The 27096-nt window shown below is 47.5% G+C and overlaps 5 protein-coding genes across 5 annotated transcripts; 3 read left to right on the forward strand and 2 right to left on the reverse strand.

Moving 5' to 3' along the window:
* The first annotated feature begins 1762 nt into the window (after nucleotides 1-1762).
* On the forward strand, nucleotides 1763-6250 carry LOC100835140 (YTH domain-containing family protein 1). Its single transcript, XM_010230313.3, has 9 exons — nucleotides 1763-1925; nucleotides 2337-2413; nucleotides 2508-2649; nucleotides 3131-3186; nucleotides 3349-3771; nucleotides 4142-4696; nucleotides 4793-5005; nucleotides 5229-5375; nucleotides 5695-6250. Exons 1-9 carry the CDS (start codon nucleotides 1895-1897, stop codon nucleotides 5878-5880), a joined length of 1830 nt encoding a protein of 609 aa, XP_010228615.1. The 5' UTR covers nucleotides 1763-1894; the 3' UTR covers nucleotides 5881-6250.
* A 1033-nt stretch (nucleotides 6251-7283) lies between these two features.
* Nucleotides 7284-7827, reverse strand: LOC100838029 (histone H4). The gene has a single exon (XM_003557697.4). It carries the CDS (start codon nucleotides 7736-7738, stop codon nucleotides 7427-7429), a length of 312 nt encoding a protein of 103 aa, XP_003557745.1. The 5' UTR covers nucleotides 7739-7827; the 3' UTR covers nucleotides 7284-7426.
* A 12861-nt stretch (nucleotides 7828-20688) lies between these two features.
* Nucleotides 20689-21393, forward strand: LOC100845940 (basic blue protein). Its single transcript, XM_003559285.2, has 2 exons — nucleotides 20689-20899; nucleotides 20992-21393. Exons 1-2 carry the CDS (start codon nucleotides 20722-20724, stop codon nucleotides 21198-21200), a joined length of 387 nt encoding a protein of 128 aa, XP_003559333.1. The 5' UTR covers nucleotides 20689-20721; the 3' UTR covers nucleotides 21201-21393.
* A 2153-nt stretch (nucleotides 21394-23546) lies between these two features.
* Nucleotides 23547-24262, reverse strand: LOC100843591 (histone H4). The gene has a single exon (XM_003557716.4). It carries the CDS (start codon nucleotides 24194-24196, stop codon nucleotides 23885-23887), a length of 312 nt encoding a protein of 103 aa, XP_003557764.1. The 5' UTR covers nucleotides 24197-24262; the 3' UTR covers nucleotides 23547-23884.
* A 1989-nt stretch (nucleotides 24263-26251) lies between these two features.
* Nucleotides 26252-27029, forward strand: LOC106866884 (zinc finger A20 and AN1 domain-containing stress-associated protein 7). The gene has a single exon (XM_014903275.2). It carries the CDS (start codon nucleotides 26340-26342, stop codon nucleotides 26955-26957), a length of 618 nt encoding a protein of 205 aa, XP_014758761.2. The 5' UTR covers nucleotides 26252-26339; the 3' UTR covers nucleotides 26958-27029.
* Nucleotides 27030-27096: the final 67 nt, after the last annotated feature.

Consider the following 27096-nt stretch of genomic DNA (forward strand, 5'->3'; position numbering starts at 1 on the left):
GAAGGGCTCGTCGGTGAAGTAGGTGCCGGTGCACCTGAGAAGGACGTAGGAGGCGCGAGGCGGGCGGGCGAGGAACAAGGGGGCCTCGATGGCGAGGGCGACGGGCTTGCCCTTGTTGTCCTCGTCGGTGGTCTCGTACCGCACGGTGGTGGCGTTGATGCCGGCGCTGATGAAGGGCTTGAGGTCCACGAGGCAGCTCTCTGATGGATCTGCATCAGCTTCGGCGTCGGCCTCGGGCGGATCACGGGAACCTAGTGGGATGCGCTTGCTAACGATGCGATACGCGTGCACCAGTGTCGGTATAATATTCCATCCTCGATAAATATCCTGGAGTTATCCCTTGTCGACCGTGCTTGGAGTAATACCGGGGAAGGTCGTGAATGGCGGCGGAGATGAGATTAGACGAAGGGCAGATCTTGGGACAACAAGTACCACTGCAAGCAGATATATATACTCTCCGTCCGGGAAAAAAGTGACGTGGATTTGCATCATGACGGATTCTATTACGACACAAAATAGTTAATTACATCATCTCTCGTTACGTGCAACAAAAAAACTAAAAGGATCGTTATGCCAAACTCTTACAAACAAACCCTCAACGCAACTAGCTAAAGTATGAGCCGACACATTGGCCTCCCTTGGACGATGCTCGAAAATAACATTAACAAAATCATGACAAATAAAGAAAGAATCCTCTGGATCGCAATTACTGGCCGATGAGCTTCCTCCATTGTCCCCCACGTCAATCACCTGGTAACATCAAAAATCGCCACAAGCCTATTGTATCTCACCGATGCTCCCAGATTCCGGCCATCATGTAACGGTTGAGTTTGCCATAGACACACCTTTCACAAAAAGAGAAGCCGTAGTTTGAGGCTGCTATCATCACAGACATTCCCTCTCTCGCGTGAGGCTGTCTCAAAGGATGCATCCATGTTGAGCTTCGTATAGTTCTCCTTCAGTTTCTTTTAACCATCCCCACACTTCCCTTATTCCTTGCATTCACATCCGAGATATAGCGTGAGCTGATCTACCCTACCCTCCCATATGCATGTGGTCGACCGCAAGCAATTCGGCTTAAGGTCAAGTATCCCAATATATAAGGTTGAGTGGTTGACCTTATAGGCCTCATGGCTGACCCAATTTCAGCATTGGAGGTGCCATGTCCCATATCACGCTTGTAGCAAAAATGTCTTACATTTATGCCTTCGGCACCATTGTATCCAAAACCAGTGCTTTTGTCAAGTTAAATTAACATTCACCAGTAGAACTTTTCAGATGCATCCCGGACCAGAAAGGAAATATACTTTTTAGTGCATTGTATTTTCCAGGAACCTCAGAACACTTTTATGCATGATGAAAGAAATAGGAGTAATGTGCCCATGAAACTCCCGGTGCTTTCCTTTTGTGATGGTACTGTTCAATTGTATTTTTCAAAAGATGTGAATTGCAGTGACGTTTTTGGAATTCGCCAATATTTCAGTGGCATGTATCAAATTTAACTTTTTTTTCAGAACGATGCCAGCCACTGCAGCTCGAAACGTGTCCATTTGCAGTGGGCTCCAAGTCCCATTCTACCACTTCTACCAAGTACCAAGCCACACACACACGCGGGCTTTCCTCCTCCCCAGAAAGCCCAAAGGCCTAGGCCCAGGTCCGTACAACAGTAAAGAGCAAAAATCCAAGCGGGAATGGAAACGCATTAAAATCCCCAAAGCCCCACGGCGAATACTTAACGCGGGGGGTCTCTCTCCACTCGTTTCCCTCGCTTCCTTTTTTCCCACACGTTGCGGCGCCTCCTCCCACCCCACCTCGCTCTCACTTACGCCTCCCTCGCGCTAGGGTTTCTCTGGGTTTTTAGCCCCGCGCCGCCACGCCGCCGCCGGTCGTCTCCATGGCGCCCGCCGTCGCTCCCGCCGCCGACCGTATCCTTTTTTCGCCTCCCGTGCGGCTCCGCTGTTCGGCGGACTTGTCTGCGCTTTTTTCTCCCCGAATTTTTTGCGCGTTTGTGTTGGTGCTCCTGGCCCGTGTCTGGATCTCCCCTTGCTTTGTTTGGTTTCTTCGGTCTTGGGAGGTTTTGTTGGTGTGGAGGGATCCGGCAGGAGCTTTTCTCGTGGGGATGGACTCTGAGGTTTTTGGTTGGGTAGGGGCTTGTCCTCGTTTTGACGAGGTTTGGGATTGCGACCAGAGCGTCTGGAATTCTGTTTTTCCGCGTCTTTTGAGGGGTTTTACTCGCAGCTAGTTTTAGCTCCTCAGTTTGGAATTTCGCGAAAACGCGTGGCTTTGTGGATTTTGGAAATGTCTGGATTAGTTCGCCTTGACCGATCTTGCTGCAGAGGCTACGGATTTGGTGCACAAGCTGACCCTGGATACCAAGAGCGAAGCTGGCGAGGGCAAAGAGGTGAAGAAGAAGGTACGGTTGTCCTCTCTCTGTACCATCTTAAACGAGCCACTTGTAATGATGTTATAGCATCGTTTCATCATGTGAATTTCGGATTTTGGTGCAGGTCTCGGCCACCCTGAACGGTTTGGTGGCATCTCCAAACTCTCAGGTGGGGTCAGCTGAGCAGTGGGCAAATATTGCGCCGCAGGACTACAAGGACGGCGCCATGTATTATGGTGCGGGTGCATACCCTTATTATTATGGAGGTGAAGCAAAGGCACCATTTAGTCTATTACTGTCTGTTTCTAGCGAATTAGTGATAGCAGGTGACTAGGACATCACCCTTGTTGATGCAACTACAACCACTCCCCTGTACATCAAGTTTGCGTGCTGATCATGATCAAGAGAAAAGCAAGAAGAAGAAAGGTACTACAAGTGAAGATTTCAGGATCTCAAAGACGCAAAAAGAGAGGAGAACAACCTACCCAATTTAGCTTTAGTCTTCTCTCTTTTGGTGGCTTCAAGGTCTTGAAATCTTCAAATGTAGCTTCTTTCTTCTTTGTGCTGCCATCAACATTGAACTTGTTCTTGTTGCTCCTATATTGTTATTTATCAGCAAATGAACTTGTTGTAGAGAAGGAGTGGCAGTGGTTGCATCAGCAAGGGTGATACCCTCATCAGCGGTGTGATTCTATAGTTGAGTGTTCCCACAAAATTGCTGATAGCAATGCATTTCATGGTTTGCAGGCTGGGGGGACTATTCTGTGTATGTGAGCCAGGATGGAACAGAGTCATATGCCCCTGTGAGTATTATGTCCCGTACTTTCCAAATCTTGCAGACACTTGGTTTTACTTGGTTTAGTCTAATGATCGATGTTATAAAGTAACTACCAAATGTAAGCATCTTGAAGGTTCATTGCTGTGAAGTGTATTACAATAAAGTAACTCAGTTTTTTGGTTTGCAGAGTGCTTATGGGGACATGTATTGCTATCCTCAATATGGTCATGATGGCCAGAATTACGGATCTCAGCATTACCAGTACCCATCCACTTACAACCAGCCACACACTGCTGCCAGTAAGCCAGCATACAAGTCTAAGACTGGCAAATCAGGTCCTTCACCACAGCAGGATCTTTCTGCTGTTGCAGCGGCCGATCAGCAGTCTGGGTCGCTGGATGCTTCCAAAGCCAATTCAATCAGCACTGATGGTGTAAAAGGTCTGAAGAAAGTGACACCCTCTCTGAAACCAACTGGGCGTGTGTCTAGTTACCAGAACCATGGTGGTAACACAGCTTATCCATGGTCTAGCGGTAATACATTTTCAGAAAAGCAGCAGAAACTCTCTGGTGGCAATCCTACCTCAGCTGCTTATAATCCTAAAACCAAGGTAAACTAAAAGATTCTCTCTGGTGGCCTGTCATTTTTTTGGTTTGCATATTATTGTTCCCCACCAACCAACCTGTTTTTGTGTACCTTTCCTATCTTTGCTTGAACGCGTGCACCATGGATATTCAGCAATTATGAGTATCGTTGTGTATTGCTTGATCCTACCTATATGGTCTGAAAGCTCCTATTCTTCCTTTTTTGTTTGTTTTTGCTGTATGTTCTTACGAAACTGTTGGTGTTGTCTTTTCAAAAAAGAAAAATAAATTGTTGGTGGTATAATTATTGCTAGGGCGAAGTGAACATTCATATTCTGCATCTCTGCAAGTTCATATGTTCTATTTGTTGGGATTAAATGGAGACTTTTTTTGCAGGGGTTGCTTCAGCATAACTCGCCAGTGGATCCTGGGTACATGAGTTCGATGTACTCAAGTTACAATGGAAATGCATATGGACCTGGCCTTTGGTATGCATCACACCTCTATGGATCCCCACTGTATGGTGGTTGGAATCCGCTGTCAGATGGGAAGTACAAGCCCAGAGGAAAAACCTATGGATCAGGGATGTATGGGTTTGGCAACGAAAACCTGGAGGGCTTTAATGAACTGAAGAGAGGACCAAGAAGTGGTCTCTTCAAGAATGAACAGGGCTTGGGAGCAACTGCTGTGGCAGCTCCAAAAGGGCAGGAGCTTCCTGCAAGTGATGGCTCCAATGCACTTGTGCAGGATCAGTACAATAAGGCTGACTTTGTTGAAACTTACTCAGATGCCAAGTTTTTTGTTATAAAATCATACAGTGAGGATGACGTTCACAAGAGCATCAAGTACAATGTTTGGGCAAGCACCCCCAACGGAAATAAAAAGCTTGACTCTGCTTATCAAGCTGCAAACAACGAATCAAGCAAGTCACCTGTATTCCTGTTCTTCTCTGTAAGTTCTTAACAATTGTTCTGCTAAAATGGCTTGTTTTATCCCTGTCAACACCCTACATAGTGGTTGCTGATCTTATACGTCTTTATTCTTTAGGTCAACACCAGCGGTCAGTTTGTTGGACTTGCTGAAATGGTTGGTCCTGTTGATTTTAACAAAACAGTTGAATACTGGCAGCAAGACAAGTGGACTGGTTGTTTCCCTGTCAAGTGGCACATTGTAAAGGACATTCCTAACAATTTATTGAAGCACATTATTCTTGAGTATAACGAAAACAAACCAGTGACAAACAGCAGAGATACCCAAGAGGTGAGAACTGTAGGCTTCAAGGTTTTGTTTTCATAAATTGCTTCCTTGTAAAATTTCTGGTGGCATATCATGAAGTCTTTTTCAGTATGCCTGCATCATGAAATCTGCACAGTAATCAAGCCTATGCAATGAACTTAATTTGACAATATATTTGCATGTTAATCTTTTGGAAATTGGAATACTCTGCTCAATAGGTTTTTCCTGTGCCTTGTTATCTCTACAGGTTAAGCTTGAGCAAGGCCTTCAGGTGCTAAAGATTTTCAAGGATCATGTCTGCAAGACATCCATGTTAGATGATTTTGGATTTTATGATAATCGTGAGAAGATTGTGCAAGAGAAAAAAGCCAAGCGACAGCATCCGCTGGAGAAGGTACATGACTAGCAGCTTGCTTTATCTTAAAAACTCACATATATAAACTTGTATGAATTTTACCACTAAATAGTGTTGTCTTCATACAAGTTAATTATAATGGCAGTCCCACTTATCATGCACCTATTTGAAATACTGAGAGCAAGCTCTGTCAGTATGTATGTCTTATGAGTGCCTTTTATACCATGAAGACATTTTAGTTTATGTTGACAAGAGCACTATGTCATGACATCCTTCTCGAGTTTAGTGTCTAGCCTGACTATTGTCTAGTTTAAAATGTAAGAAATGCTGGACTTGATCAAAATTACTGTTAGTGCAGATCATGAACAAAGAGCTGCTTACTACCAACACTGGAAGTCAAGAAGTTGACGGAAAGCTGGGACTGCAGGAACTTAAGGTTGTAGGTGAGCAAAATGCTGTGGTGGAAAATGGTGTGATGGCTGTAGCTGAAAAAAGTGTTGCCCTGATAGACGCAAACCCTACAGCAGTTGCAAATGCCTGTTAATTTTGGCTGCTTCCATGCTAGGAGACAGCTTATACAGGGTGCAGAAAGCTGCTGCGATTGAAGGCATTCAAGATTCTGCTAGTTCAATATGCTTGTAGGTTGCAGAAAGGTGCAAGTTTAAGGCAATTCAGGATCCGGTTAGAGGCTTCTTTTGGTTCTGTTAGTATTTTCACTTTTGTTTGAGTATGGTGGTTTGGCTGGGTAGGAGATAGAGCTCAGTTCTTGATTCAGCGAGATGGTTTTGTGTTTCCAAATGACATTAGGAATTGTACCTAGGAGTGAGTTCTGTAAGGCTATTGCAACCAAGGATAATGATTTGTGGTGCATCTTTTATTTTCAAAGTGAATTCTAGCAGTTTAATATTCTTTTTTGTCGTTCTGTTTTGGACACCGATCTGATTACTGATTAGCGTGGGGTGTAATTCTCTTCCGTGGTGAGAGAGACCAAGGTACCAGCAAAAACACTTGGAGCATTAGCTGTAATTACTCTGATTCAGCTTCTCCAGATTGTATGTTCCTAAGCTGAAGAAGCTGAATCAGAGTAATCGTAAGATGCAAGTGAAGCAAATGACGTACTATTGCACAATTTGATTCAAAACAGGCTGGTCGCATCAAGAAGCTCCCATGCTACTGGTATAACCATGTGACTAAATCTTGTATCAAGTTCAGACAATTTGACGCCGTTGAGGCAGAAGATTGTGCAAGGTCAAATCAAGGATTATTACATATCCGAAACAACAGAACTGGAGATAAAAAGGAGATGTCCTTTTGCACAGCATCAAAAGACGCTGGATACTGACAAACACCTAAACAGTTTTCAGGAGTTACGAGCATTGTACAATCAAGAGTAACAATGAAGCAAGTGACATACTCCAATCGTTCCATAAAGATCTCCCTCCATTCCATAAAGATCTTTATGGAACAGAGAGAGTACTATTGTACTTTGATCCAAAGCACAAAGCAGGCAGGTCGCATCAAGAATCTCCCATGCTACTGATATAACCATGTGACTGAATCCTGTATTAAGTTCAAACAATTTGACACCATCGAGGCAGAATATTGTGCAAGCTGAAACCAAGAATTACATATGTGAAGCAGCTGAATTAGGACAGTGAACTAGACATAAAAGGAGACGTCGTTTTCCACCGCATCAAAAGAAGCTGCATAAACTCTCATGCTACTGATACAACCATGTGACTGAATCTTGTACTCCGTATTAAGTTCAGGCAGATGATCGTATATCACGGTTGCAGTCCAAGCTAGCTTAAACTTACGGATTCCACAGTTACCTGCTGTATCGAACGAATTTTTCGGAGAACGTTTGGCATTAAGAAACGAGCCACAGTTTAGATGATTGGAACCAAGCAACAGACACACTTCAGAAGGTTCTACGACACCAAATCAATTGTTATCCATCAACACCAGATCCTTTCATTCATATGCCATAAATTCCATCCCAGAGTACAAGCCATCGATCCCCAAACACCACACACAGCCGAAATAAACCCTAAGAATCCGAAGCATATGACGACCAGAACGGGAGGGGATCAGCCGCCGAAGCCGTAGAGGGTGCGGCCCTGGCGCTTGAGCGCGTAGACGACGTCCATGGCGGTGACGGTCTTGCGGCGCGCGTGCTCGGTGTAGGTGACGGCGTCGCGGATGACGTTCTCGAGGAAGATCTTGAGCACGCCGCGGGTCTCCTCGTAGATGAGCCCGGAGATGCGCTTCACGCCGCCCCTCCGCGCCAGCCTCCGGATCGCCGGCTTCGTGATCCCCTGGATGTTGTCCCGGAGCACCTTCCTGTGCCTCTTGGCGCCGCCCTTGCCCAGCCCCTTGCCTCCCTTGCCGCGGCCCGACATTTCCGACGCTCGATGTGTGAGAGAGAGCTCGCAAAGACGCAACTGGCGAGGGATTGGGGAATATTTTTTCTCGTGAGGAAGACGGGGCCGGGTGTGGGGGTTATCTATAGCGTTAAGGAAGGCCCGGTGGTGAAAATGGTGGTGTGGCTTCGTGCGTCCGATTGGAGATGGACGGGTGCGATTCGGTTGGTACCAAGGACGGAGGGGCGATCCGCGGGATTGGGAATGAAGCGATGTGATTGGCTCGTTGGGAGAAAGGCCGGATCGCTGACGTGGCGCGCAAAAGCTTGGTGTGACAGGAGTGGGCTCTTATTGGGCTGGAGGTCGCGCGGTGGCAGCCGTCGATCTAGATTGGGCCCTCTAGAACCTTCGGTCTATTTTTGGCAAATACGATGAAACCCTAGATAGAGATACATACGTATCTACCCATTCCTCCCCACCGCCGTATTACATATAGCCGCATATCCCGCAAAGAAAAACAAATCTCGCAAATTCCCCCATTCCCAGGAGGGACATGGCTCCACTCCACTAGCTAGGGTAACGACTACCGAGGAGTGTTTGAGAGAGACTGCGTGATCCAGTGAGTGATTCGGCGTTCGGCCATGGAGACGGCGGCGGGCGGCATCGACCTCGAGCTCAACCTCGGCCTGTCCCGCTCTTCCAACCAGCCGACGGAGGGCGGAAGCAGCACGGCGGCGAGCGGCCTCGGCTCCGATCTCGCTCTCTTCACCGCCCCGTCGGAGATCGTCGACGAGGAGGCCGAGACCGATCATGCCGTCATGCTGGAGAGCGTCGGCAGCGCCGACACGCCGCCGCCCACCATAAACGAGCAGCCGATTATCGGCAACGCCAACCCCGTCCCCAACCACGATGCCGTCCAGGTGCAGCCGCTAATCGGAATCTTCCCAATCCCGGCCCCTCGCGGACCCCGTTCGCCGGGTACGAGCATCTCCCAGGTCACGGCCATGGCGGTCAATCTCGTCCCCGCCATGGTCGTTCCGGCGTGGGTGCGCGAGGAGCTGCTGCCGCTGCACGGGCTCCCGTCGGATCTCCAGCTCTCCTACGTCGGGGAGAAAATCTTGTGCGCATCGGACGTCGGTTCGCAGGCCCGACTCCACATCCCGGCCGACGCCTCCTTCCGCCTCCGCCTGTTCCTCACCAACGAGGAGACGATGGCGTGCGGCTTCCAGATCCCTGGCGGCGGCTTCAACAACAATAATAGGGATGCGGGGCTGGCTGACGGCGTGGTGGGGGCGTTCAACGGGATACCGGTGATCGCCTACGTGAGCGGCCAGAACGTGGCCTCGGCGGAGCTGCAGCTGAACAAGTTCCACCGCAGCAGCACGGCGATCAACGGCAAGGGGTACACGAACTTCATGCTGAAGCGCTGCGTCTTGGCTGCGGGCGACCCCATCGAGATCTGGGCATTCCGGAGGCCGCCTGGAGACCGCCTGTGCATTCTCATCGTCAAGAATGATCTGTAGCTATAGTTCTACATTCAAGCGTAGCTAGTTCTACATTCATGCATTCATCGCCTAGAACCAAAAAAAGATTGCATAACCAAATTCCACTTAATTATATAACTTCAACACATGTCATTTTTTACTGTACTTAGAAAATCATCAAATCTTATGTTCTAGTGAAAAGCATCATCTTTTTAGTATTTTTCAAAATGAAATCGAATAACTGTGCAGATCGCTAGGACCTGTGGTCGAAAGTGATGGTCTGATCTAATGGACACGTACAGAAGAAGCACAAGCAGGACTTTTGCCCTTCTTCGTGCGTTTTTTCCCTTTTTCTGTTTAGTGAGCTTCAAATCTGATGTTAATTAAGCATAACCAATTAGTAGACAATATTAAATTTGGAGGCCCCCAATTTTTGGTTGCCCTGAAGGATTGCACACTCCGCACCTGCCACTGTACGGCCCTGAGACTATCTATCATCAGCCCAGGGTGATATCTCCCAAAAAAAAAGAGAGGAAAATTTGTAACTATAACATCTTGAAGACGAATGCAAAGGGAAGTAGTGGCACGCTACTAGCTTTACATTTAGTTTTCGCACTTTGGGGCACAACGTGCAGATCCGCTAAGCGCGCTTACAAGTAAAACATCGTTCCCTCCAAACCCTTCAATCTTTTTGCATCGGCTCACAATCTGTCATTGCTCTAACCCATACTCTCAACTTGCCAATGGAGGCACTCGTATTGGTTCTCAATTACCCTTGCATGGCGCATGCACGGGAGCCGTGGAGGTGGGCGCGTGCCAGCCAACTGGGGTCACCAAAGCGCGGGAAATTGCAGAAATCTACTCCATATATCATGCATTAATGAGGGGGTAAAATGGGAAAGGATCTATCCGAGCCGCGCCCCTTATTTGTCTTTGTGAAACAAATTTTCCCGCTGGAAGGGAATGGAGACAGCACGACGACTTTCCATAAAACATAACATAAAGCAAATATCCAGTTCATGTATCTCATTTTGTCTTCCACTTTTGTCTCGATAGAATTTATGTGTCATCATAACCCGCTTTTATCTTGCTCTGAATGGACACAGTGCTTTAATTCTTAGCACCACAATCCAAGCTAGTAATGAATTAGCATCCATCTCTTTGATTGCTTCACTTTTATTAGCAACAAACCCTAATGGTACGTTTGATTGCTACGCGCGCCCATATTGGCGAGGGTGGAAGCCCACTTGGAAACAAATATATGAATGTTGGATATGAACTAGCCCCTTCGATTCACAAATAAGTGAAACTTTGGACGCTAATAAGTTTGCATGTGCACGCGCGTCCGAAAATATAAAACATATCTTTCAAGTCTAACAATGTAAACAGGGGTGATAGAGCGAATCTACCAATTCGATCATGAAGCTAGCTGCACAAGCTTAATATCCTAACTTACATAATAAATTCAGCAAAAGACAAGGAATTATCACAGGTTTACACACTTATGAATCTCGGCAATAATTTACCCATTAATAATCAGCAACTTGTTTTGCTTTTTCTCTAGATCAAGAACAATTATGTATGATCTCAATATAGTGTCTCTAGAGAAAAAGAATATTCTTCGGTTAGGTGGGTTGAAGTTAGAACTTCTGGTGAGATGATCTGTGAATGTTTTCACCGGAAATGGACCTACAAGCATCAACTCTAATTCTAAACCTTCATTTCTCTTTTGAATAGTTTTGGCTCTTTCACAACCATATACTCAAGAGTATGGTCTTCCAAGTAACTTGCTAAAAGAATACATGATAATGGAGATAAAATTATGTCACATCGTAAAAAAAAATTCATCTCTAAATGGTGGCAGTGCCATGGTACACAAAATCTATGTTTCGGTAATTTTTTATTCAACTCATCTACTATTTACAAATAATAATGATGGGAATTCAAGTTTGCACAAGGATAATTAATAATCATATGAATTCAAGTTTTCAGAAGCATGCTCCTAGTGAACACTTCAGTACCTACAGATAGTGAAAAATAATGTGGTGGCAAAAGCAATAGGCAACAACATAACTACGAAGCATATTTCAATGCAAAGCTGTAAAAGTGTGGTCTCTCCACTCCTACTCTGTCAAAAAAACAAACCAAAACTGCACCAATTAGTGTCTTAGCAGCAGAAAAGCCATTCTTGAAACACACATAGCTTAGCAGTGTGCATAGAAGAGTAAACAATCATTTCCCCACCATACTCTTAGGCAGGAATATAGAGGAAAGAAATCCATCAATAGACCATTAGGGAAAACAATTCTCACGCATAACCAAAAAATTGAAAAAAAATACGGTACGTTCTAAATCTGAAACTACAATGCACGTGCACACTTACTATTTCCAACTCTAATTCAAAGAATAGGAATGGTAAATGCTTGTGTGGATAGAACCATATGGAGGGTAAGCAGAAAGTGTACTGTTTCATGATGTTCAGGTAAGTACAATTGATCTCTTGTTCGCGAAAAAAGAGAGTACAATTGATCACTAATGTTACAGGGACATCCATAAATTCCGCAAAAGATCTCTCTAGTGCACCAAAAAACAATGTCAATGAAACCAATCAATATATGCAACATTTAATGTTTTTACAGAACTAAAATGGACTTCTGTATCGTAATTTTATTTGACCACTACAACTGACAGAGGTGCAGGAAAGAAAATGAATATACCATGAGAAAAGTGCTTACACTAATGTGTGATTCAAGAAACGCATTCCACTTGCATCCAAGATTCTGTACAAATCTAGCTAAAATATACACCAAGTCAGTATCATTCTCTAGGCAAATCCATGTGAAGCTAGGTGCTGCTTTATATATACGAAAACTAACCCACAACTCAATGCACACCCAATTGGAATAGATATCAATTTACGAAACCTGCATCCAAATAATAGTAGGGAGAAGGCAGAGGGGAAGAAATCTCACCAACCGACATCATGGAATAACGGAGGATCTCATCTAGACCTTTGGACTGCTCATTGCTGCTGTGGAAAAGGTATCTTCTGGGGAGTGGCCATGCGGACTTTTAAGTCCGATGTTCTACATAGATACAAAGCTAACTACTGCAATATAGGGAACAAATTAATCCTCCCTTGCCTTGGCGAGGGTGGAAGCCCACTTGGAAACAAATAAATGAATGTTAGATAAATGAACTAGCCCCTTCGATTCACAAATAAGTGAAACTTTGGACATTGACAATGTCTTCTATATGCACCTTTGACCACTACTTTCTTTTTTTCATGTGTGGAGGTAGAGAGCTCGAAAGTAGATTCGTTATAGATCAACAAATAATGCTTGTAGGATCGCTTAAGGTCAACTCAGAAAGTAGACTGGAATGAGGACGTAGCGGACACATGGCTCACGATTCGTGTTGTTATGTTAGCTAGGGTATGAGATACCAAGAGATATGAGAAATTTAGTGAAGCGGTGAAACCAAGTGCAAAAGGCTTGTTTTATGCCATACAGACTTCTAAGTTACACACCTTTCATTCAAGTCGACAATTTTACTACATATTCGATTCATGTTTTCAGCTAAATGACAACATAGGATGGGATTGAAAAGTCAGCAAAATCTCGAACGAAGATGATAATATAGAATTTCCTAAGGATCATCAAGATAGAAGGCATTATTTAGAGATCTCCATTTTTTTACATCCAATTTGTGGGTAGGTCAATGTTAAGATGTCCCACCTAAATGACCCGGCTAGGGTATGGCGCATAATTTGGGCGGGTCCACCTAAATGACACGGGGCGGACCTAGCCGGGTCATTTAGGTGGGACCCGTGCAACCGAGGAGTTTTTTTAACTCATTTTTATTAGTAGAAATTATCAAAAAAAAGAATAAAATTGTACTGTGTTTTCGCAACAATATTAAAAATACAATGTTTGTACCATCCAATATTGAAAACTTGGATCCGCCCTTGCAAAAACGGAAGAAAAATCATGCACATCGTACTAGCGCAGCAGCTCCCTGGCTCCGCAACATCATCACCATCGTGATCCATCATTTGATCTATAAAAGGAGCGGAGAGGGGACTCGTTTGGAGAGATAGGGCTATATTGGATCATGCTACTAGCTTGTAATCTTGATTCAATCGTGATCAACGGCATGTAAGACTTTTAATCATTCATCTTCAAGACTATCTCTACACAACGTCTTTCTATATATCTTGTGATCTGATCGTGATGTGTGAGTAGTCCTCTTGGACTAAGTGCCAGGGCCGATCCTTGCAGACTCTGTACACATCAAAGGTCGTCTTTACGGTTTGATTTTCCTTTATATACTTGTGGAAATATTTGTTCCTTGTCCGTAGCTTTTTTTTTTTACCTCGATCCCATGGCTCATCAGTACCCGAGACACTGAAGATCGATCAAGGAAAATAGGAAGGCTATATCGTAAGATGGTGAGCACTGGCGGAACTATGTACAGGCCGAACTGGGCCATGGCCCCTCAAGTTTTTTTTGGCAAATCTCTACTGCTAATCAGGGGCCCAGCCCAGCAGAGCCCAGCCTGCTCCGATGCTTCCCTAGTTCCCTTTACGCTGCTGCCTGCCCGTGGTCGCCCGCACTTCGCCGGCTGCCAGGGGCGCCTTGTCCCTCGAGGACAATGTAACGGACCGAGAGAGCGATCCTTTTCTTTTAAGACTTTTTAAACTGTTTTGTAATTTAATTATTTTCATCATCTGTCATGCTCATTTCATCATAATTATTTTTGTCATGTCATTAGCATCATGTTGAATGAAATAATTATTCGTTTGCATGAAATGACACTTCTTTTGTGTTGTCGTCTGCTTGTCTTTTTGTTGTGTTTCTAAAAGCTTAAAATTATTTTATAGAAAATCTAATTTGGGTTTGACAAATTATCCCGGGTTTAATTAGACCTAGCCTCTCGTCTCTTAATTTGTTTCGAAAATCTAAATTGCAAAATCTGTATTTTTGTTGAGACTTTTGGTTGGTCCAAAAGCCCACTTAGCAAACCCTAGGTTTTCATAGCCTATAAAGCTAACCCCTTTCCTTCCTTTTCTTTTCTCCCTAATTACCCTGGCCGCCGCCGCTCTTCTTCTTCCTTCTTTCTTCTTCCCCGAAGCCAACTCCCGATCCCCTTCTTCCTCCCACGCGCCCGGCGCCTCCCTTGCTCCTCCGCCTGCTGCACCCCACTGACGAGAAGCACCCCTCGCCGCCCCCTCCACGCCGTCGCCCGCGCCTCTCCCTTCCCGTGGCCGCCCGCGCGCCTCCTCTTCGCCGAGCACGCCAAGCCGCCTCTCCCCGTCGCCCCCCTCGTCTACCTCCTCTCCGGCGCCCGCCCTCGCTCCCTGCGCCGCCCAAGCTCCGCGCGCGCCTCCCGCTCTCCTCGCCTGGCCGCCCTTGCGCCTCCCCTTCCCCGTCGCCGAGCGCTCTGCTCCACCTCCACCTCGCCGAGTCCGCTCCGCCTCCCCTTCCACCGAGTGCCGCCCTCGGTCTGTTGCTCGCCCCGGTGCCACCCTTTGTTCCGGCTACCTCGCCGTTTTGCTTCACCGACCGAGCTCCTCCGGCCTCCTCTGCTGCCAGCGCCCATCTCCTCCGGCCTCCTCTGCTGCAGTCACCCAAGCCCGCAGGCCCAGCTCCTCCTCCTTGGCCCATCTCCAAGCCCAGCCTGTGGCCTTCTTTCTTTTCTGTTTTCTGGAATTGTGCCCCTTATGTGTGGGCCCTGCCTGTCGGCCGCTTGCTATTGCCGCTGTTGTGTTACCACTGCTCCGCGTCGAGACGCCTCGCTGCTGCACCAATTGCTGCCACACATCGTCGGCACCGTGGAGACCAACATCGCCTCAAACCCTGGAGCCAAAGCCATGAACGACTACGACCGCGACGATTGAACGACTACTTCGCCTACGACGGCTACATCGTGTACGACTACCTCGACTACGTCGACTACTTCCTCTACATCGCGACGCCGCATGTGTCCAAGGTATAACGTGCGATCGTCCCGTGAGACCACCGATCTTCGGCGTAGACCCGTAGGTTGCGATTGTCGATATGCATGTGTTGTATGAGATGCCGTGTATGTACCGATAGTATCGATAATGTTAGTTGCAGGTACGTCGTTGCCACCGGCATGTGCAACCCCGTTCGACTCGTTTGTTTGGTGTGTTGTTCCTGTTTCAAAGCATGCATCGTACCTATCCATGTCATTGTCATGCATGCTAATCCAACTATAAAATTATTATGTGTAATTGATCAATTAAACTCTATTTCCTGCATATGGAGTTGTATAAATGCTATGTGTAGATGATTCGGACTCCATTTAACTTGGTGATCGTATATCGGATTTACTTTCGGGATCCTTAATATGACATGCATCATCCCTATGTCATGCATCATTCTTTGATTGCGCATATTAACTACCACGTGTATCTTTTATGCTTATACTTTCCTTTTATGTGGTGGATTTGCTTCTTTCTCGCTAGTCTTCGATTCCTCCGACGACGACTACACTTGTGTTCTTCTTTCAGGATCCTTGCTCAATTCCGGGCAATTGAGTACTCCAGTCAAGCAACCCTTCCTTGACCATGTTGATTATACCCAATGCCTCTCTCTCATTCTTGCACTAAGTTACGTTCTCAGTCTTGTCCCGATGCTCAAGGATTGCATAGTTTGTTAGTCAGCTCCACTTATTGCCTTATGTCTTGTTACTTATCCTATTACCATGTCACCTGTTTGTTTGTTGCCCTACTCTTGGTCATTAGATGTCATGCTTAGATTGCTGGTCTAGTGTCCTTACTACATCCACATGCTACTTTATGTTCTAAATTGCAATTATTAAACTGTGATATGATATTAAACTGTAACAAGGCAACGATGGGAGGCCGTGCTCTAACGCATTGGTGATTTGTTCCATTGGCGCCGACCTAAGGACTGAGTTCTAGTTTTCGCCGACCCAAGAAACTTCGCGCTAACCGCTCGTGGGAGAATATATGGGTTCCCCCTCGGCTTAGTACTCGTTTCATAGGTCTTCCAAGGACCACATAGTTCGGGCGTTTCATTTGGCATTTGCATTGCATGCACACAGAGATTTGTGGAGATTTGTTGGTACTTTGCATACATATAGGATTGCGGCACTAGTCTGGAGTGGTCATTCTGCGGACACTGAACCACTACCAGCTGTCCACGCAACTCTTGAGTCCGTACGACGCTTCGGCCGGGCTCTCGTTTCAGATTAGACTCAGTTGGGTGGTCCCCTGAATTAGTTGTGGGGCTTGGAAACGTCGTGTCGCCCAATCCTGCCGACAAACATTCTTGTGTGTTCCTACTCGAGTGGCAACAAGGGTTGGACGAACGTGTACGAGTAAATTGGCACACCGTGCAGGGATAAATCTTTCGAAAAGCCATGTCCGCGGTTATGGACGACTTGGTTGGTCATTACTTGATCATAAAGAACTTAACCAACCTAATCTCAACCACTTGACTAGTAATTAGGGATTATTCTCTGGATATGCTTAAAACTGCTTAAGAGTGAGTGTTCTTTGGATTGCCTCCTCACAGGGTGTTGAGGGGGTGATATGAGGATTGTGTTGTTTGGTGTTTAATAAATAGGTTAATCACCTCACTTAGTAGACGCTTCTTATCCTCTACTTAGACGTTGTTAATAGAGTGTCTCTCCAGATATTGTTGCTGCTGCAGAACCCCACTTTACCCTCCTTTGAGACATGTTGCATACTAGCATAGATCTCCCCGTAAGTTTTGCGAGTACTTTGTACTCAGTTGCTTTGCAACGTTGTTTTCTTCAGAGGTTCCAGCAGAGCAGGTGAGCCGCTAGCTTCTTCGTGGAGCACGACGTTGGATTCAATGTTTAGCCAGTAGATCCAGATCAGGGTTCTGAGACTCGTGGCGGGTTTCCTTCCATCTTCCAGCCTCTTCAGGCCATGTTGTAATCTTGTCCGTACTCGGGCATAATTCGACTTCCGCTAATGTAATGATGTAATGTTGGGACATGTGTCCTCTCTTTGTAATAATTGTTATTCTGCTCCTTGTATGAGCTTTGTAATTACTCTCTTCTATAGAGTTTTGGTAATGATATTCATGTTGCAAAATCCTGCGATGAGCACATTAATGCGTGTATGTATTGAGGTGTTTATCGTAGGTTAAGAACCTGAGGCTTGAATTATGCAAAGTTAGCAATTTGGGCTAAATTGCATAATTTCGGTCCCGGGGTCTTACAGACAACGGACGGAAGCCGGCTGCCAGGGCCGCCCCGCACGCCGCCGCCGCTCGCCCCGCAGGCTGCCCCTGCCCGCTGCCCCTCCTCTTCCCTAGTTTCTCTATCCAGGTATTTTTTTTCTTTTCCCAAATCCCTAGTTTACAATTTGTCAATTTCATAGCATGGCACTGATTGGATTGTTCTGTTTTCACCTTTACAAATTGCAACAGCCATAGGGAAGCCCACACAGAGAAGAGTTGATTTTATCTTTAGACGATTATTGGTCAAAGTTATAAGTTTTTTAATCATAAAACTCTTGTGAATTGGAGAGAGCACAATGGAGACTACATTATCTATATATCGCTGAAAAAATAGTTAGGCTTCAATACAAGTACACGTCTCCTTAGGTGTAGTAAGAGGGGAATCCGCAACAAAAATGATGAATTAAGGCGAAGTATACGGAAGAGAGCGGGAAATTCAGCCAGCGCTACTACCAAACTTGATTTTCAGGGAATTACACTCTCCTAGCTCATGGTTAAAGAAACAAAAACCTGTCCATTTACATGACCTTTCCCTAGCACATAGAAAATAAACCTGTCCATTTCCAGCAGATTCCTAAAAAACAGTTACCTAAAATCAGTTTTAAAGATAGAAAAGAAAAACTCTTTTTAAGAAAACGAAGTTGTTCCTTTCGCTTAGCTTCCCTAAAACTCACTCCCATTAATTGTTTCATCCTTCCTTCGTCTCCACCTTGAGTATATATACTCCAGATTATCGGACACGGAATAAATTTAATATATGTGCCCAATTTGCACAAGAAGGTGGAGAGTTGTTGGGGTAAGAGCATCTCTAGCAGATACCCCATGTGGCCGATCCGAACTCCATATTCGGTTTTGGGCCAAAAATCCGTGCGGAACAGATCCCCAAAAACAGCCCGGCCCACAAAACGCATTTCGGTTTACCCCAAAAAACAGCCGAGCGGACGCATATATGGCTACTCGAGGGGCGTATTTGGTGTCCACCCCCACACTCCCCTGCCACCCAAATTCGCCTCCAAACCCTACCCCGACACCCAAATCTGCCGCCCTTTCTCCTTCTTCTCCAACTCCGGCCACCCAAATCCACCCCAATGGTGCACTCCATAGGCTCCTGGGGGTCTGCCGGTCGCCGTATCCTCCGCACGGGTAGGGAACCCTAACGACGGCCACATCAGAGGGGACGACGGCAAGGCGGTCTGCCGTCATTCCATCGGGGCTTGGTGGCGCGCCACTCACAAATGGGAGAAGCGCCAGTTTACCAGCCGAGTCGCCGAGCGCCGGTACAAGCAATACCTGGCGGAGGAAGCGGCGCAGGTGGCGGGGACTTGGGCCGGCCCACGCGACGGGCGCACGCCGTGTCAGGAGGAGGCCGAGTCCTCTCGTGCGGCCGTGCGCCACCACGCATTTACACCGACTCCCTCACCGGAAGCCCCAGGGGAGGAAGCGATGCCGGAGGAGGAGGAGGAGGAGGAGGAGGCCCCGGCGAGGGAGGAGGAGGACCCGGAGTTCCTCCAAGCCATGGCGAAAGAGGTGGCGGATAGCCTTGTCACCAAAGACGACGAGGATTGCCGCCGCAAGCGGGAGGACGGGCAGACCCGGACATCCGCCGCGCGATGGAAGCATCCAATGTGAAGGGGGTAGCACCGGCGCCTTGCAGGGAGCTCATGGATGCTGAGTAGGCGCCCGGGAGAAGACAGTGCCGGCGGCTGGCCACGACCACCAGGAGCTTTTGTTTTTGGGTTAGCTCCTCTAATTTATGACCTAGGCTATGTAGTAGTTGATGAACTTGTGATGGATGTTGAATGCTATGTAGTATGAACTTGCCATGGATGGAAGAATGCTATGTAGTATGAACTTTCCAGGGCGCTAGCTTAGGATCGGGAGTGTTTTGTTCGGGAGGTTTCTACCGTATGAGATCGTCACCTCGTACAGGGCCGGTGCTCCCTATTTATGTAGCACTCAGGACTCGGGACCGTAACTAAAAGTTGTTGGTACGCCTCCGACCATGACACGTGCGTTTAGGGACGGGGCTGACCACGTCCTTTTTCTCTCTCTTGGTTGTTAGTCGAGATAATTATCCAATAGTATATTGCTATGTAGTAGTTGATGAACTTATGATGGATGTTGAAGGCTATGTATGAACTTGCCATGGATGGAACAGTGCTGGTTTAAATTCGCGCGAAGCCGTTTTTAAACTTTTCAATTCTCGATTCAGTTTCTGCTCTGCACGACACTTTTCTGAACTGCATTTTCGGATTCAGTTGATCCGAACTCGCCGAGTTCGGATGGGCGATATGGGGTATCTGCTGGAGTTGATCTAAGGCTAGTCATAGTGGGAGTAACTTAGCTAGTAACATAAGATGCCAATTAGGCATTTTGGTGACATGGCATAGTATTAAATGAAGAAAGAGATGGAGGTGTTAACTAGATATGTTACTATAACATCACACAAATCAAGGTAAGATGAGTTTACAACCTAATAAGTGAAACATTGTATGACACCACATATATGTTAGTACCCACTATGAAGGTGGTAACTTAGGCTAGTAACATATACATGTTACCACTCTATGTTAATTCCCACTATGACCGGCCTAAGAAACAGTAGCCGGAAGGTCTGAGAGGGCTGTGGTGGCCGGTGGCAGTAAAACAGCTGCAGTGCCGGCACAACGGTGTCGTGGGACTGAGATTTTCGGGTGTGGTTGTTGCTCCTCCCACGCACGCGTTAAATTTTTGGGGAAATGGTTTGCTGGTTACAAGGAGATAGAAAATTAGAAATTTGCTAAAAGTAGTATATAAGAATCAGGAACCACATAGAACATCTGTTAGAGCACCGTGTTTGCTAGTTTGAGCGTATTGGGATTGAAAACTACTTAAAAATGATGTTGAAGATGCTCTAATCAAGTAATCATGGTTTAACTGCAGGGGTTTCCAGTCCTTTGCCCACTCCTGTATCACAACCAGGAGCCCAGCTTGCCCAGTTGACCCGGCACACAGGCACACAGCGCGCGCTTGCCAGTTGCCTCTGCCACCAAAGCCTAAGCCAACCGAAAGCTCGATGTGCCCGACGAACCGAGGCTTAATTCCGCATCGACGCCACCGCGAGCCGCTCGTCGCGTTCCAAACTGGCCAAAAGCCACCGGCCGCGGCTCGATCAACCCACACACACGCAGCATACGTAGTTAAGCCGCGGGGCGATATATATACACCACCGCGTAACACATACAGAAGCAGCAGCGTACAAGAACTGAACCAGCCTCTTCAATTCCTGCGCGCCCAAATGGCTTCCGGCAAGATCACGCTCGCCGCCGCCATGGCGGCCCTCGTCGTCGCCGCTCTTCTCCCGGCGACGGCGTCCGCGGCGGCGTACACCGTCGGCGACGGCTCCGGCTGGGACCTCGGCATCGACTACACCGCCTGGGCCAAGGGCAAGAAGTTCAGAGTCGGCGACACGCTCGGTACATGGAGCCTTTAGACGCCTTTCCGTCCCGTAAAGTTGGGCGGCATCGGCTAAGTACAGTACTAACTGGTCATTTACGCCATGCTCCAGAGTTCCTGTACTCGCTGGGGGAGGCGGAGCACAACGTGGTGGTGGTGGACGCGACGAGCTACGCGTCGTGCTCCGTGCCGAGCAACGCGCCGACGTTCACCTCCGGGGACGACACGATCACGCTGACGGCGCCCGGGGAGTGGTTCTTCATCTGCGGCATCGAGGGGCACTGCCAGGACGGCATGTACCTCGACATCAACGTCCACTGATTCGATCTTGTTGCCAAGCGCTTGCTCTCGCTGACGCTGCTCATGTGTCAACAACGGCTCGGATCGATCAGCTGGTCAGGACTTGGCACCGGCGCACGTAATTAATTGTACGAATAAAATGTGCAGTCATCTCAGACTTCAGACAGTGTATTCTTACCTCATACGAGATATATATTCCTTTTGTTTATTCTTACTTCAGACAGTCTTTTTTAAGATAAAGTAGGCAGGGGAATGAAGTTTTATTTTCTGTTTCTTTTCATATTTTCATGTAACTAAATACTAATTTCTTTCCTAAATACTGTCTCGGTCCCAAAATAAGTGACGTGGATTTGTATAAAAATTTATACAAATTCAAGTCACTTATTTTGGGACGGAGGGAGTGTAAGAAGTTCTAGATTTGAGTCTAAGCCAAACTTCTTAAAATTTATAGCAAAATATATCAACATCTAAAATATGTAATAAATATGCTATAAAAATATACATCACGATGATTTTAGTAAAAAGAAAGAACTCTAGATGCTGGTAGATTTTTTTGCAAACCAGAAAGTTTATGAAGTTTGACTTAGAATGTTAGAACTTCTTGCATTTAGAAACGCGGAGAATACGTCGGTAATTTGCCTTTTTTTCTTCTTCTCAAAGTGCCCAAAGAGCAAAAGGCTCAAAAGAAAACAAAACAAAAACTGGAAAGAAGCAAAAGAAAAAAAAGAAAAGGGAGGCCTTTGGCCACTATACAGGGATAGAACTAGGCCCAACATGGGAGGACGCGCGTGAAGAGGGAGGTGGGCAAGCTGCGCGTGCCGCCGGCACGCCACAATTCTACCTCCACAAATATTTTTATCTTTACACTTATAAAAATCTGAATTGGTGGTCGCGAGTTCACTCCAACAAGACTACTCCTTAATAGCTACGGACTCATCTACTTGCCACTCATACGTATCACGATTTTTTGACTATTTTTGATTGGTTTTGATGACTTTCAAGACAATTGTTTTTCAAAAATAATATTTTGAGATATTTCTTATTTATCATAATTTTTAAAAAACATGAGCCAAGATTCTTAATCTCGTAACAAAGCACGGACATTTAGCTAGTGTCCTCAATGAGTCAAGCGACATCCGGAGAAGCTCCTTCGAAGATGCAAGCATTACAAAGCTTTCAAATCCAGGGAGAGAGAGATGAGCGACCGCACAACCGTAATTTGGCCTTCATGCAGTCTATCCTGTTTTGCCAAGTAAAAGTGAGAACGGAATGATTAATTATGTTTTGGAAATTGACATGGACAACTACAGGTCAACTAAAATACAAATGGAGGGGACACAAGCTAATTGCTTTTTTTTCAATAGGTGGGACCCAACAAAGGATGTCTCAACTTTGACTAAATTTGAATGCATCTATACACTAAGTTATGTCTAGATACATCTAAATTTTGACAAACTTGAGACATCTTTTGTTGAACGGAGTGAGTACTTCAGTTTCTGAAAAGAAAAATACTAAGTATGACAAAGATACTGGTGCGAGAGCAGAGTGCTGTAGTGGAAAATGGTTTGACGGCAGTAGCTGAAAACGGTTGCCCCGACAATGGCAAACCTGACAGCGGTTGCAAATGCCTGTTAATTTTTGCTGCTTCCATGCAAGGAGATAGCTGAAAGCTGCTGAGATGCAAGTTTGAGGCAATTCAGGGTCCAGTCAAAGGTTTATCTTGTTTCTGTTCTTAGTATTTTTCGCTTTACGTCGAGCCTGGTGGTTTGGGTGAGTTTAGTGCTCAGTTCTTGATTCAGCGAGATGTTCTGTATTTCGAAATGACGGTAGGAGGGGCGAGTTCTGTAAGGCTTTTACAACAAGGATATTGATTTGTACTGCATCTTTTGTGACAAGGAGTAATTATTCTGGTTGTCATGCTGCCTTGGCCACCGATCTGTGCCGATTAGCGTGGGACGTAATTCTCTTGCCGTGGTGAGACCAAGGTAGCAGCAAAAACAATTAGAAATAGCTGCAAATTCTGAAATTACTTTGAATCCGTTTCTACGTCATGTCTTCAAAACTGCAACCCGCTGGAAATCTTGTGCTTCCGTGAAGTTAAACCAGAATCCCGAGCAAGATAGTAAATAATCTCGTCGATGGAGGCAGTAACTGCACGCAGTGAGAAGAGAGAACACTGGAGGAGACAGTAACCTGCACACACGGTCAACATCAACCGCTATTCTCATTACAAAATTGAGGAATGGTGAAATCAAGAACAGATACGAAACAACTGACTTAGGACGGTGAACTAGAGATAAAAGGGGATGTACTTCGCACAGTATCAAATTACGCTGCATAGACTACAATAATACTGATACAACCATCAGAGATCAGACCATGTGACTGAATCTTGTACAGAGTATTAAGTTCAGACAATTTAACAGAGAAACAGAGGGTTCGAAAAATGAGTCTTCAGGGTTCCAGTCCAGAATAGCTTAGCCTTCAGATACCGCAGTTAACCACCGGTATCGAACAAAAAAAAAACTGGAACCAACCAACAAACATACACTAATTCCTGTAACACCAAATCAACTACCCAGCAAGACCAAATCTGTTCATTCATATGCCATAAATTCCATCCCAGAGTACAAGCCATCGACCCCCCAAACAGCACACACAGCACAAACCCTAACAAGCCGAACCATACGACGACCAGAAGGTGATCAGCCGCCGAAGCCGTAGAGGGTGCGTCCCTGGCGCTTGAGCGCGTAGACGACGTCCATGGCGGTGACGGTCTTGCGGCGCGCGTGCTCGGTGTAGGTGACGGCGTCGCGGATGACGTTCTCGAGGAAGATCTTGAGCACGCCGCGGGTCTCCTCGTAGATGAGCCCGGAGATGCGCTTCACGCCGCCCCTCCGCGCCAGCCTCCGGATCGCCGGCTTCGTGATCCCCTGGATGTTGTCCCGGAGCACCTTCCGGTGCCTCTTGGCGCCGCCCTTGCCCAGCCCCTTTCCTCCCTTGCCGCGCCCCGACATTGCCGCAGATGAGAGGGAGCTTGAAAACGATGAGACGAAAAGAGTTGAGATTGGGGAATTCCTTCTGGTGAGGATGACCAGCCGGGTGCTGTGTTATTTATAGCGGTAGGAAGGCGCGGTGGTGGAAATGGGAGGTGTGGCTTCGTGCGTTCGATTGCAGATGGACGGGTGCGATGCGGTTGGGCGGCAAGGCAGGAGGGGCGATCCGCGGGTTCGGGTAAGAAGCGACGTGATTGGCTGATAGGGGGAAAGGTCGGATCGGTGACGTGGAGCAAGTGCTGGTATTACTCCTAGTGGGCTCGTATTGGGCTGTAGATCGTGTTATTGGATAGGGAGGGGTTCCCACCTGGTCTGGACTCTCGACGGACCAAGGGTGCAACTGTTACGCTCAAAAAAAAAAAAATGGTGTAACCGTGTTCGAACTCTAGATTGCCCTACAGATAATGTTCGACACGTCCTTGGTAAGTAAACCTATATGCGCAACAACAAAAGGGCAGAACTAAAACTGCGTATCGAACCGGGATTGTGTGCATTGTCAAAGTCTTTACATAGAGTGACAGTACCTGCTTGACACGCTGGCAGTGGCAGGGCAAACAAACAACGGAGGGAGCGTTACGAATTTCAGCGGTGTCAGTGAACGATCCATATAGCGCAGAATAAGGATTATTAGCAAAGTCCCGTCAAAAAAAAATCCCGTCAAAAAGATTATGGGCAAAGAAAAATCCATAGGCGTGAACTGCTCCTGCGTGTTTTGCTCCGTTTCCAAGAAAGAAAGCGTCCCTCGCACTGGCGGATCCAGGATGCTGATAGTGGGGTGCCACCTTTGATAGTATAGATAATGCAACATAAAAAATACTACATAAAGGTGCAATTATATTGTAAAAAACTATGTCGCAGTTGTTCTCAAAAACATATAATCTTAAGCTAGAATGTATTTTTGAGACTATGGTCAGCTAATTTGTTACGGTTGAGATCGCAATTGTTTTCAACCAGGTACTTGTAGACGACGTTCGAGATGAATTCTGACTTCTTAATCCTTAAAATCGGGGCCCTGACCTTGTTAATCCCGGTCAATTATGACCTCAAGGCTGTTTGGAACGCTAGGAAAAGGATTATCCCGATCAGGATTTATACTTTAAACCTGATTTTTTATGCAAAGTCTGAATTGAACACTAACCTCTCAATCCTTAAATTTCAAACCCTAACCTCACAAATCCTGATTAATTATGGCATTTATTCCTAAAGAAGCAGTTTGGTGGACTGGCGACGCCTGGAGGAGCAGCGTCGCACGTGCGGCCGGAGCGGCCGCGGCAGCGGAGCTTTGACAAGCCGAAGATTTGTAATCCCTGGGAAGGTCGGCGTACGTACGTTTTTCTCCACCGTCTGATCGATCAATCGATTCCTTATTCCGGAACGTAGCTTGGCTTTTGCGATCTCAACAAGTTCGTCACGCAAACGCAGAGCCAGCCAGAACCAGAGCCCAAGCCTGTCCGACACCGAGCAGGAGTCGTAGCGAACGGGGGCGTCTCCGAGCCGTCGTCGGGCATTCCGGCTCGCCCCGCCGTCAAAAGGCCCCGCCCGGCCGGCCCCCAGCCCTACCCCAAACACCAACACCAACACCCTCCCCGCCTCACGAGACTCGACTCGACCTCGATCTCTCACGCCAATCGATCACCAGCACCGTCGTCCCAGCGTGTTTCCTTCCTTCGAGATTCGCTCAGCGGCCATGTCGCAGCGCGGGACGGCGACGTCGTCGGCGCACAAGAGGAAGCGCCCCGACGAGGAGACTGCGACTCCTGATGGCGCGACTTCTGCGATTGGCCCGTCCGTGAAGCCGGCGGCCTCGGCGGCGAGCCGATGCGCGACGTGCCGCAAGAAGGTGGGGCTTCTCGGGTTCCGGTGCCGCTGCGAGGGCACCTTCTGCAGCGCCCACCGCTACGCCGACAAGCACGCCTGCGGCTTCGACTACGAGGCCGCCGCCCGGGAGCAGATCGCGACCAAGAAGAAGAACCCTGTCGTCGTTGCCGCGTCCGCGAGCACCGTCTCCGCCGCCGCTGCTGCTTCCAGTTCGACCGCGCGTCAGGAGAAGGAGGCCGAGACCAGCAGCGTCGCCGTCGACGCGTCCTCTGATCCTGCCGCCGGCATGTGCGTCGACGGCTGCGGCTTCTTCGGCGCCGCCGCCACCGACAACATGTGCTCCAAGTGCTACCGCGACGACTTCGACGCGTTGTACGCCGAGGGATTGAGAATCGTCTTCGGCCCTGCCCCTGCAGCGGCTGCTTCGAGTTCGACGGCCGCGCCTCCGGAGAAGAAGGCCAAGATTAGCTTCCCCGTCCCCGCGTCCTCTCACGATGCCGCTGCCGCAGCGGCCGCAGCTGACAACGCCGTGACGGCGGTGAACCGATGCGTGGTGTGCGGCAACAAGGTGGCCAACGGCACCTTCTTCCGCTGCTTCGCCACCGCCGAAATGTGCCCCAAGTGCGACCGCGAGCACGGCGCCTACGCAAGGATCGCCACGGCCGCGCCTCCGGAGAAGAAGCCGCCGCCGGCGGCGGCGGCGGCTGCGACGAACCGATGCGCGATGTGCCGCAAGAAGGTGGGGCTGCTGGGGTTCCGGTGCCGATGCGAGGGAACCTTCTGCAGCGTGCACCGCTACTCCGACAAGCACGCCTGCGAATTCAACTACAAGGCCGCCGCGCGGGAGCAGATCGCGATGCAGAACCCTGTCGTCGTTGCGGACAAGATGATCGACAGGATCTGAAGCCGGGCCATGCACGCAAGATCGGAAGAGAAGACGGAAGTGAGACGAACCCGGCCACAGAGCAAACAGTTGGTGTGCCTCCAGGATAGGATAGGATATAGGATCATATTGATGTTCATTTGTACTATTTTCCTTCTGG

This window comes from Brachypodium distachyon, chromosome 1, assembly GCF_000005505.3.
Source record: "Brachypodium distachyon strain Bd21 chromosome 1, Brachypodium_distachyon_v3.0, whole genome shotgun sequence".
NCBI classification, from domain to species: Eukaryota; Viridiplantae; Streptophyta; class Magnoliopsida; order Poales; family Poaceae; genus Brachypodium; species Brachypodium distachyon.